The sequence below is a fragment of the Simochromis diagramma genome, unplaced genomic scaffold (genome assembly GCF_900408965.1).
Source record: "Simochromis diagramma unplaced genomic scaffold, fSimDia1.1 OVJJ01000293.1, whole genome shotgun sequence".
Lineage (NCBI taxonomy): Eukaryota > Metazoa > Chordata > Actinopteri > Cichliformes > Cichlidae > Simochromis > Simochromis diagramma.
Genome location: NW_024386801.1, coordinates 19,512,201 through 19,524,912, shown reverse-complemented (window position 1 = coordinate 19,524,912; position 12,712 = coordinate 19,512,201). Strand labels below are relative to the sequence as shown.

Genomic DNA, 12,712 nt, shown 5'->3' with positions numbered 1-12,712 from the left:
TTTAATTGCCAGACTTGGGAATTCAGTTTAATTATATAGCACCAAATAACAAGTTATTAGCAACTGTTAAATAATATTACAAAGAGAAACCCTACAATCATATTACCAAATATGTGCTCCCTATGAGCAAATTCTTAATATGATTAGAGGAAAGAATGGACCCTGGAAAAATCATGTGCCAGTAACTTAAGTTCAGGAACACGGATCTCTTGGAGGCATGCAACGGGAATCCCTGTAAGGAGAATGAAAAGTGGACAGTCTCAGAATATCCTGGAAAGTCTAATGCCTAAAGCATTGTCCAGAGTCCCCCAATCAAGCCTTATCCTAAAAACATTTTGAAGCCCAATCTTATTAAGCTTGAAAAGGGAAGCTTATTACTTGACAACTGTCTTGCCTTCACCTGCACCATTTGGATATTCTAGTGAATGATGGTCACTAATTAAAATGATTTATTTAAATTGTTAATTCTCACTGTGTAGAAACGTTCATTGTGTCCATGTGTTAATATACGTTCACTTTTATGTGGTGTTCTACAAAAAGGTATTATTAGTTTTATTCGTGACATAGTTCACATTAAATTGTGCTAAAAATATATTTAAAAAAAAAAAAAAAAAAAAAAAAAGCGAGAGGAGAGCTAGAGACGGAACTATAGTTTCACATCTCGGTTCCAGGTAGGATTTATTTTCCCTGTTACACTCTTGCCATGGCTGACAGCGCTACAGCTTAAAAACCTCTTCTCTTAGTTCTGTAGATACGATTTAACGACCACTTGGGTAAGTCATTCAAGTTTTTTCCCCAACATTAGTTAGTCCTGGTATTTTCTTACGAAGTATGACATTTAAAGTGTTATTTAAATTAACTTTATGTTACGTATACTGAGCACCAAGCTAATCAAGTATTTCAGTTAAGAATAGCCAGTTTACTATCGAAATTATCCTTTAACTAAAAGGGACAGAAATTATTTCGTTTAATTATCGAACAATTTATTAAAAACTGCTTTGTTCAATTTGATGGCTGCATATTTTATTCTCAGTGAAACTTTAAGATTCTACGACAAATCCAACAAATTGTGCTTTTCATTAGGCACAGAGGGAAAAGAACGTAGTACAACTACCACTCGAACAAAATATATAACTCACAACATCTGATTACGCATCACAAAGGACTGCAGATCTGAGCAGCACTACACACACACACACACACACACACACACACACACACACACACACACATATATAAAGGAAAAAAAACTGCATGCAGGGGTAGACATTGATAAGACATTAGTAGGAGTGCCATTCTCGGTTCGACTTATAGAGTAGTATTTGGATAGTGGCAGAGTGGATTTTAAATAAAATTATGAAGACGTGATTGAAATTTAGATTTTTTTTTTTGGATTGTGGTAACTATACAGAAATTACAGCCATTTTTTATACAAAGTTGCTCAGAGGTTAAAAGGTAATTGGACAAATGGATGTTAAGCAGTTTCAGGGCCAGGTGAAGTCTGTTCTCTCATCTCATGATGGACTAAGAAGATAACATTTCTGGAGTTGTTTCCTTGCTTGCATATGATGTCTTTATTCTGGAACTCTCAATATGTGGCGTGAAAGAGATAGTGATGCAAGTGTAGAAAATTCTCACAGAGGTAGGTCTATGGATCTCAGTTAATGGTGTACTTAGAGTCTACAGTCAAGAGTCACCTTCATGAATGTAAATTTACAACAAGGTGTAAGTCACTGGTTACACGTAAAAACAAGATCAGGCTTTGTCCAAAAACATCTAAAACAGCTTTCACACTTCAGCTAAAAAAAATTCTGCGAACACATGAAAGCAATCTTAACCAGAATGACGGGAACAGAAGAGTGTGCAGAAGAAGAGAAATAACTCACGATTATAAGCATAACACATTATCTGTAAAACATTGTGGAGATAATGTTATTGTGTGGGCACGTATGGTTGCCACTGTAACCGGGTCACTAGTGTTTATTGTTAATGTGACTGCTGGTACATATAGCAAGATGAATTGTGAAGTGTACAGGACTATACTCTCTGCTCATGTTCAGCCAAATGCGGCAAAACTGGTCAGGACTTGCAAATGGATGATGAGCCAAAATAACCCGCAAAAGCAACCCAAGAGTTTTTCAAGGAAAAGAAATTAAATATTCTTCAAAAGCTGAGTTAGTCAGTCACCTGACACTTAGAGGACACTTTAAGTTACTGATGACAAAGGTGAAGACTGGGAGACCCACAACCAAGCAGCAATTGAAGGTGGCTCTCAAAGGCTGTGGGTTCTAGACTTAAGACAGTCATTAATTATAAAGCAGTATCAAAAACAGTCGTTATGTTTACAATTGTATTAATTTATCCAATTAATTTTGGGGGGCTATATATACGAAAAACATTTAAAAAGCTATAACTCCTAAATTTTTAATGCTGTATTTCTGTTAAGCCCCTTGAATTAAAGAAGGAAATCTTGATAGATGAACTGAACTCCAGTGTGGTGTTGTACAGGTGGGAGAATATTGTCCAAATACTTCTGGTTGTAAAAGATCTTTATCAGTACTGATATTGACTCTTCATGATTTGTTTTTGTCTCATTATCTCACAGTGTTGAAACTGCTGAATAGAATAAAGGCTCACATGCGTGAAAACGTTCCACTGTCAAATGTTTGACATTCCTGTTTTGCAATGTACAGCTGTCAAAAAAAACATGCCAGCATTGACTAAAAAGCTTGATAAGCTTGAGATTAGAGTCAGGTAGCTAAGATAATCTAGAACTGGTTCTTAGTTAGGAACTGTTCTCGATTCTTCCCTAATGTCAGTTTGTGTGAATTCCTTTTTACGATATGGCACGTACAGAGCCAGTTTCTGTGTTCAAGTAAAGAAATCCTATAGTTGTGAATGAATCTGTTTCTCTTCTTTCTCACATCATAGACTTGATGTGATGTCAGACAAGCGTCAGCGTGCCAGAGTTCAGGGCTGCTGGGCGAAACAACTGCCAAAACACTCAGGTCCAACAGGTAAATCAAAGTGTAGTGTGTACTGTGAAATGCAGGATTTGCATGCTTTTGCCAGCTCAGGTCATTCATAGAGGTAGATAAAAAAAATATATATATATATATATATATAAGGAATTTTCTTCCTCTCTTATCAAATACAGTTATGTGTTTAAATAAGTGTGACAAATTGGGCTGACATTTACGTAGGAAACAAGATTTTTATTCTGTTTTTTAAACAGGTGCAGGCCCAAATTGCAATGAATCCAAAAATGCCAACGTGGCCTCTGGTTCTTGGGGTTTTGGGCCTCAGAAAACAACTAAAACCTTTGAGTTTCTCCAGCCCTCCCAGGTAGACTGTCCACGTGAAGAAGTCAAAATGAGTCTTTGCTGCCAATAAAAATGAATGTGAGGATACTACTTTTTTTTTTTTTTTTTCCTTTATTGCAGCCAATTAGAGATGTGCCACCAGAGAAGATGATAGAGTAAGTTACTAATTTCAATCTTTACTTCCACAGCTTTGTTGTTATGACAGAGAACGTTTTTAATCACACAATTTTTAAGGTGGCGTAGCGAGTCCTCTACTACATACTTTTAACGTGATTCATTTTGTTCTGGTCAGACAGGCAGGTGATTTTGAGATCAGCCATGGACCATCAGGGGTGTCCAGGTGTGTAAAGTTTAAAAAACAATTAAATGGAAAATAGCTGAATGTGTGTTTATTGAACATTGCACAAATCAGTGACTGAGTTTTAAATCCACTAGGTGGCAGTGGTCGCAAAATAAATATGCTTTTTCTTAATAAAAGTCATGCTTTTTACTTTATGGTCCCCAGTAAAACACATAAAATAAGCTTTGTTTTTAATAATTAAGAATATTTCATAACTTGTGCTTTATTATATAGTGGAAGGTACAATTAGGCTATTTTCACATAGATTTTTAGCATGTCAATTTTGATTTTATTGTTATTAGAAAAATCTGATTTACAGAGAGACAATGTTATTGTAGTCTGTATTTTGTTACCGAGGTTCAGTTTGAATTTTAGCAGGTCATTTTGTGAGCTTAACAGAATGGTTGTAGTGGATAATAAACCAAAAGTAACTGTCAGTCATTTGATTTTACTATTTGATCTGGATGTTGAAAAATTTTACTATTTTGCACAAGAGCCTTTTCCCTGTGTATTTAAGGTTACACATTCATATTGTTAAGGAGGAATTTTATGCCTTACAGAAATAATTGGAATGCCCAGACTTTAAACTCTTAGAAAACCAGGGTAAAGTACATACTTTATACTCTTACTTTATGTTTATGGGGATTTAGTCTGTGTCTATTTATCTTTCATCTGTCGAGGCTGCGGCTGCTGCCTGGATTTCTCTCCCCAGAAGAGGCCGACTGGATGTTCAGTAAGCTGCTTGCAGAGCTTCCATGGTCCCAAAAGACCAACTACAGACAAGGTGAGCACTGGGTTCTTAACAGTGTAAACTAGGTGAAATGTGAGTTTGTGGTTTGTAGAGAGGAGCGTGAAGAAGGATTCCCCACTGCAGGAAGTTTGCTGTTGGATTCAGGTTTGTTCCCGTTTCATGTCAGTGCAGTGGTGACCTTTTAAAGCAGTTTTCGGTACATGTATTTTAAAAGTACTTAAAGATCTCTAAATAATAACAGAATACTTTTTGTTGGCAATAGATTTGGGTAATTGTTTAATATACTCTCTTTTTTTAAAATTATAGCTTTTTAATGCAAAGTTTTCCAAATCCAACTAGGTGCCTTGCTCATGTGGTAATTTGTGTATAAACTTTATTTTGATAAAAAGCTGACACTGAGAACACTCACATTGTATTCCATATACGGCGACAGATGATATACAGGGGAATGTGCTGAGATGAAGCCAGACTTTGCCTCACAATCGTCCTTTTCTCTCAGCTGGCTCTTGTCCATCTTTTGTGCAATTCTGCAGTAGCTACACAGCAAACAAACAGAATGATGAAGACAAGTGGTCATGATTTCCAAACACTCACCACAGACACAGGGTGTGAAATCATCAATGTTTGGGTTAAGGAAGAGTGGAAAAAGAAGTGGTGGCTGGCTCTTTAATGTATCACCCCTCCTTCATTTATCCTGCCCTGCTTTAAAACAACCTTTAAATGCACTGACTCAGTTTTTCCGATCATTTGGTCTCACAACTTTGAAATGGATACTTTGAATGGGTTTGGCTTTTGCTTATCTTTCTGGCATTTGAGAGTTGATAAATGGTATGTATGTAATAATTCAGCACCATAAAAAGCAATGGCTGCTCAAGCAGTTTGTTTTGGTTTCACCGTATTCTGATACCAGACGGCTGGCCAAAATACACCGAAGGCAAAAAATTGTTTCTTGGAAGAGAACTATTGGTTTTCCAAGAAAGGGAGGTACACTCAGACCCACAGAGGAAGACAGAGAAATTGGATTTAGGTGTTTACGTGACCCCTGTTAGAAAACCAGTGACAAAACAGGCGATTATTGTACATGTTTGTTAGACACTGAAAGAAAATCCAGTAAGAACAAATTTGTCAGTTTTCTGCCCTGACTGAATTGCCTTCATCAAATTACTGACGCAATATAGAGATTGATTTGATGGTTTACTCTATGAAACTGTCCACAGGCAGAGGTCTGGATTGGGGTTTGAGTGGTTGAGTGTTTTATACTCAAAAGACCAATCCATCCATTTCTGCAGTTTATCTGGATCTGGGTTGTTGTGGACATCAGTCTAAACAGAAACACCCAGACCTCCCTCTTTCTGGCCACATCCTACAGCTCTTTAGGGAGAATACCAAGATGTTCCCAAGCCAGCCAAGAGGTGTAATCTCTCCAGTGTCTCCTGGGTCTGCCTTCTCCCTCACCTATAAGGTACCCATAAGGCATCCTGGTCAGATGCCCATCTCAAATGGCTCCTTTAGATGTGGAGGATCAGCAGCTCTACTCCAAGACACTCTTGAAGGGCCGAGCACCCCACTCTATCCCTAGAGCTGAGCAAAGCCACGCTATGGAAGCTTGTTTCTACAAGTGTACCCACCCCTGCCTCTCACTAAGGTGCAACTCCAGAGTGAAACAGAATTGATCCCCTCTCCAGGAGACTGGTTGTAATTGTGTGTTCAGGCAAGCCTTACCATATCTAGCCAGTATCTCTCCACCTGAAGCGGTAGCTTAGACTCCTTCGTGTTCATGGGAGGTGGCGTTCCATATACCCAAAGCCCGTTTCAGCAAGTTTGAATCAGACCGCCAAGTCCCCCGCTTTTGACTGCCACCTGATTGCCTCCACAAATCACCACATCATTGTGGTGGAGGGGTTTGTGTACTCTGGTGATCCTAGGTCCCATATTGTTAGGGCATTTTGTCCCTGGTAGGGTCTCCCAAGGCAAATTGGTTCTAGATGAAGGGACAGACGAAGTGCGATTCACAAGACCTTTATGTAGGAAAAACCAGTGGGCCAGTGTACCACACTCAGATTAGGGTTAACGGAGCCAGACCCAAGGGTGGGCCTTGTCGATGAGCATCTGATGGTTGGGAATTAGCCTGCAGTGCTGGTCAGGCTCAGCTCAAAAGAGCCACATGGACACATTTCCTGTGGACCAACCACATGCAGGAGGGACCGTAGGGGCCCGGTACAGTGTGCATCAGATAAAATTTCTGTTATTAACCCGGAAATACTAGCACAGCTCTTTTATTTAAGCTTTCAAATAACCACGTTATTTTTTGTGTGTGTGTGTGCACTAAGACTGGGTATCAAATATCAGCAGATTTTAAATATTCACAGAAATGTGTCCCCCACTGTGCAATACCAAAAAAGACTTTTGTCTCTTGTTTAATCTGGGCAATTTCCTGATCTGTTTGGATGTGTGCGTGTATTCTGGTCCAGGTGAAGCATACGAGGAACCCAGGCTGACCTGCTGGTATGGAGAGCTCCCATATACCTATGCTCGCTCCACAATGGCTGCAAACATGCAGGTTTGACAACTGTAACAAAAATGTGACAGAATTTTTTTTTTCCACACAATCTCTGGCAAAGTCTTTGATTTGTAGTCTAATTGTAGGGAGAATAAAAATTGATCTAAACAGAGTGAAATATTTGCTTTTGTTATATTATTTTAACATTGAGTCTTTCATTTTCCTCATTCATCATTCTGTTTTTCTATCCTTTTGTCATACATTCATTTGCTGAACTCTGTGTATTGTTCTTGCTTTTTCCTCCAAGTGGCATCCATTGCTGGTAAACCTTTGCAAGGCAGTGGAGCATGCGACTGGATGTAGCTTCAACTCCCTGTTGTGTAACTTGTATCGGGATGGCCATGACAGCATTGGCTGGCACAGTGACGACGAAGCCTCATTGGGTCCCAAGCCAACTATTGCTTCTCTTAGTCTGGGCGACACCAGAGTCTTCAGTCTCCGCAAGCAGCCTCCACCGGTGAGTTAGCTCACTGGGTTTCATTCTTAACTATAATAAAAACAAGATGAAAGTATTCTGGTAAGATGAGATCGTCTCACAACTAACTTAACTTGGGAAGTGATCCAATCAGAAGTAATCTCCTTGTGCATTAAAGTTAGATGGACACATTTGATCTGCCTCAGGAAACAGTACAACTTGGGAGGAAGAGTGAAGCAGATTAATGGACTCATTTCACATTCGATGCCAAAAAAATGAGATGCTTTGCAAACTGTGTGAAGCAAAGCATCAGCATTAGGTGTTTGCATATACACTGAAGATTAACCTTTGGACTGCACTGTGTGTTTTTGTCCTTTAGGAGGAGAAGGGTGACTACACTTACGTGGAGCGGATTCGGATTCCTCTGAGTCACGGCACACTTCTGCTGATGGAAGGAGCCACACAGGACGACTGGCAGGTAGGCTCCACCAGGCAGGCAATAAAGTTAAGCCTTGATTACGCTCTCCAAGCCCGCTAAGGTTTGCTTAGGGCTGAGTGATGTAAACTTTGTCATCAAAAAGTGAGTGTGAGTATAATAGTAATCGCTACTAATCTGCTGGGTCTTCAGTGAGTATGACCAAAGCTTTATTCAAAGAGAGTCCAGCTACAGGATAGATTCAGGCAGAAATTAAAAATACTTTTTATTCAAAAATGTCTCCCTTTCAGGTGCCGGGTCATTCGCACTACACCAGGGGTGTCTCAAGGGCCAGTTTCCTGCAGGTTTTAGATTTGTCCTTGATCCAAAACAGCTGATTTAAATGGTTAAGCATGTCTTGAAGTTCTCCAGAAGCTGCTAATGAACTCATCATTTGATTCAGGTGTGTTGACCCAGGGTGAGATCTAAAACCTGCAGGACACAGGCCCTTGAGGCCTGGAGTTCGACACCCCTGCACTACACGTTGCCAGATTTATTTGTTAGCTAACTCACATTACATATTAGAAATCAGCTATACACATATTATGAGTTGGTTCCTGTGTTCCATTTGTACGGATAAAGTGCAGAAAAATGAAAATATAAAACTCGCATATTATTACTTCAATGTTTGGCTTAGCTGTTGGACCTAATTAACCTGCTTGGTAACAATGATTTCATCCATTATACTATATTTACTGTCAAAATGAACAACATACATCTTCAGATAACAGAAGAACACTGATAGTTTGTTTTTAAGGGTCTTTTCAGCCTGTTTTACATAGATAGTTTTGTACTGTGATGCTTTTGTAAATTATCTTTCTTGCACAAACTAAGTTATTATTAAAACAGCAACCTTGAAAAAAACACTTGTAATGAAACACTGGACATTCACACTGAATAGTCTCCTCGCTGTTGTGCGATAGAGGAGTGTTAGTGCTTCTGAATCACCATGTGAGCATATAGATGTGTGGTGAAGGCAGTCAGGTTCCTCTCGCCTGGACAACCAGTAACAAGGATGAATGGAGAGGCCTGGAGAGAAGAGTAAGGCTTCAACCTAATGAGTCTTCTTTCTTTTCTTTTCTTTTTTTTTTACGATCAAAGTCAGAGCAACCAGATTTACATGAGTGCAAGGCTCTTGTGTATGTAACAGAGAGAGTAGCTGGGTTCTGTTGAAAATAACTGGATCACACTCAGGTATGAGAATGAGTTATTACGGCATATTACAGCTGCTTGAATTTCATTATGGCCAAATCTGTTTGCAGAGCAGGTAAAATGGGCCATGCTGTTTAGGTATCTTTTTAAACTTTGTTCAAGGATGCATAGCAAAACATAGACACTTGGAGAGACGCTCACACTTGGCTCTTAATTCCTATGAAAGCAATAAGGACACTTTCATTTTTTCACTGGACTATACAGAGTTGTGTGGGGAAAAAAATTCCACCTGACTGTACATATATAAAACGGTTTATTATATAAGCAAATTTAAACAAGTTTTGTCCACCGCTAGAGGAATTCAGTGATCAAAACAATACCACTGATATAAATCAGGACAGGCCCCAAATGGAGCTATCCTCAACTTTCCACTACACAATGTTCACTTACTAAAAACTAAGTGAGGTGAGAGAGTGAGAGATACAAGTTGGGGCAAGGAGATGAAAAAGGTTTGAGCTGAAAGAAGGAGAGGATAAGGTCACAGGTGTTTTATGACGACACCCCCCTGAGTAACTTAACAGGGGCTTCATTACTCTCTTTCAAGAAAAAGATCACTTCAGACATTAATTCTATCTCCATTATTGCAGTCATGGTTGGCCTAACAAAACCATCTGGTTCACGGAGCAAGGTTTAGAAGTGGTGGCTAAATATTTAACTAAACCCATCAGTCCTGCTAAAGTACTTCACGTGTTTGAAAATGGATACAGGAATCATTCTGTGTTTACGTAGCTCTTTTTTTCTTTTCACACTGTTGTGTATAAGCAAACCTTGCACCTCCTTCTCAGATTTTGATGGAGGTGTAGTGGTGTTTCTGCACTTGTGTGTGTCGCTGAGTCCACAAGCTGCACAAAATGTATGAAGGCCATTATTTTCTTGTGCAAAAGGTAGCAGTGCTGGCTTTGCACAGGTGAATAAATCGGACTTTTCCATGTCTGATGGTGTTTCTCTGGACTGTATCAGAATCAGAATCAGAATACTTTATTCATCCCGAGGGAAATTAGGGTTACAGCAGGCAGCACGCTAATGGCGCATGCGCACTTACAAAGGAACCTTTCTTCAGATTTCTTCGCTAATAAAAAGCATTCCCAGTTAATTACACCAACATGGTTGTAGGATCCCATGCAGACCCCTTTGCATCCTCTTGTCTCTTGTCTGATCACTGTTATAGCAATTACATGTGTTGTTGTTCGTTTGTTTTCTCAGATTTGTCTATTATCACTTTACACTCTTTTTTTCTACATAGAACAAAATATAGCTGGCTTAGCTCATGGCTATTCATACATTTCTTTCTTTTGATTCTAGTGGAAAATTTGTAGATGTTGCCCATTAATAGAAACTTAATAGAGCAATACTTGCCCAAGATTGTTAATTGCTCATTTATTCTTTCATAAAAATGTAGTGTAACTTTTAAATATGTTGCTTATGAGTCTCTCTGTTCCCACCAGCATCAAGTGGCTAAAGAGTACCATGACAGGGGCCCACGCATCAACTTGACCTTCAGAACTATCTACTCGGAGCCAGAGGGCCAGAGGCCGGGTACCAAAATGCGATTCACAGCCAAGTGACTGTAAATCTTCCTCAGAGTCGGGTACTTGAAGCTGAAGAAACTCTGATTCTACATTTCAAACAGAGTGCTAGATCTGAGGTGTGAACGGCTCTGCTTGAATTTCCAGACTGTGTAAGTGATTATTAATATCAGTGTTGTGAGCAGTCAAGATTATCTGATATTAGTATTATATCAGAAGAGCCAAATGGCCCCTTTTACAACAATAACAGCCACACCAGCCCTGTGAATGAGAACAAGTTCCAACAACATCCATCTCTTTGGTCTGAATATTGCTTTGGTGAGTTACATACGTTTATTTGATTTAACTTGACCTTTTGTTTGTTCAATCATTTGAGCCACATTTTTTAGGCTGAGTTTTAGTTTGAAGCCAAAATGTGTGATGTCAATAGTACCATGTTATTGAAAAGTTTGTCCTAAAGCAAGATCTGAGTACTCACTGTAAGGAAATGTCCTTTAAGTAAATTTACTTAAAGCTTTCTATCTTTGGAGCGTTTTATAAAGAGCTACCACAAAAAGAGAAGAATGAAGTAAAGTGGCCACAACCACTGAAATGCATTTTATTTTTCTTTTGAGTAAAAGTTAATGAGTCCCTCAAAGAGCGAGTTCATTTTGCATTGTTGCTGAAACATGTTCAAAGTCAAGGGAACACTACAATGTTAGATTCTGGAATTTATTTATTCAAATGAATGTATATTTGGTAATAAATCACTGGGGATTGCTGGAAACCTCAACTGTTCCTTTCTCTGTTGTATGTTGTGGTTCAGCTTGTTTGGTTAAAAACTCTGAGTTTGTTCACGGAAACTGGGTTTTCCATTTCAGAGAAAAAGACACAGATCAGGTCAAAATAAAATTTGAACATTCTCCTTCTTTATAGGACTGACTGCACTGACATTAAGGCAGCTTTCAGGTTGTCAGCAGTTCCTCCACAATGAATCATTTACCCTGCATTAGTGTAGTAGTCATATATCTGTAGGAAACTTTAGACATATAAGACACTGAGCAGTGATCAGTCTTTTTTTCATTTTATGAATCCTTGGAGTTTATTGAAGTAACTGATCGGTTAAAGTTTGGGAACCAAAACTTGTGTTTCCCATCTCAGAGTTAATCAGGTCAGGAGTTTACAGGTGGACCGAAAGTTTGTTAAAATGTTTATGCATGTGTGCTATTCGTTGATGGTTCTCATATCAGCACCTGCTCCTGCTTTTGAATGAACATAAGTTCTAAAACCTGCAAACTACACTTCTTCTTCTTTGGTAAATAAAAAACAAACAAACCTACAGGCCCTTTTTTTGTTGTTTGTTTTGTTTTCTGTCTATCAGGTTCTGTCCTGGTTAATTTTACGGTCTCTCAATATTCTCTGGAAACCTGGTTCGGCCATCTTCCTGATTTTTTTGTTTGGCCATAAAACTACTATAATAATAAATTAGGGATGCATTCTGTATATTAACATTTTACTAGTAACTTTTTATGGAAGGATTGTTGTCCTGTTGTTGAATGAGAAGGCCCAAACACAGGACACAGAAGCAGGTTGAACATAAACTGATAATAGATAATAGTGAGCCTTTTTTGGCCGACTCAGTGAATCCACAAGTGTAGCCCAAGAATCGTGAGAAAAAAGGAGATGACAAAGCAGATTCTCACAAAGGGAAAGAGTTTGTACATCCTCATTTCCTCTCCACACATCTTAGTGTGGCCCACCAGACATGCAGGTATGCAAGCAGTGGAGGTGAAGGAGAATTATCCTTTATCCCTTTAAATATCTCCCCCATATACATACATGCACACATAAAAATGAAGACCAAGGGAACCAAGGAAATTAAGAAAAGCCTTGTTGATATATAAAGTTGTATTTATACAATGAAACACTGACAGAAACAGGCCACAGGTAGAAACAAAGAAGACAGACTGCAGACAGAGAAGATACAAGGCCGCGGTGAAAAGAAAGGTGGGGTTAAAGTTCTGGTAACACATAAGGAGAAGCGATTTCCGAAGAAGCACAAGAAGTGAACATTAGAAAGACAAATGCAGACTAGAAAAATAAAAGCCTTAGAAACACAGAATATCAACAG

At 38.9% G+C, this 12,712-nt stretch overlaps 1 protein-coding gene across 1 annotated transcript; it reads left to right on the top strand.

Moving 5' to 3' along the window:
- On the top strand, positions 1–11,908 carry alkbh3 (alkB homolog 3, alpha-ketoglutarate dependent dioxygenase). The gene is made up of 10 exons (XM_040026389.1): positions 1–773; positions 2,932–3,017; positions 3,236–3,345; positions 3,444–3,478; positions 3,616–3,663; positions 4,344–4,447; positions 6,886–6,974; positions 7,222–7,431; positions 7,769–7,867; positions 10,522–11,908. Exons 2-10 carry the CDS (start codon positions 2,942–2,944, stop codon positions 10,639–10,641), a joined length of 891 nt encoding a protein of 296 aa, XP_039882323.1. The 5' UTR covers positions 1–773; positions 2,932–2,941; the 3' UTR covers positions 10,642–11,908.
- The last annotated feature ends 804 nt before the right edge of the window (positions 11,909–12,712 follow it).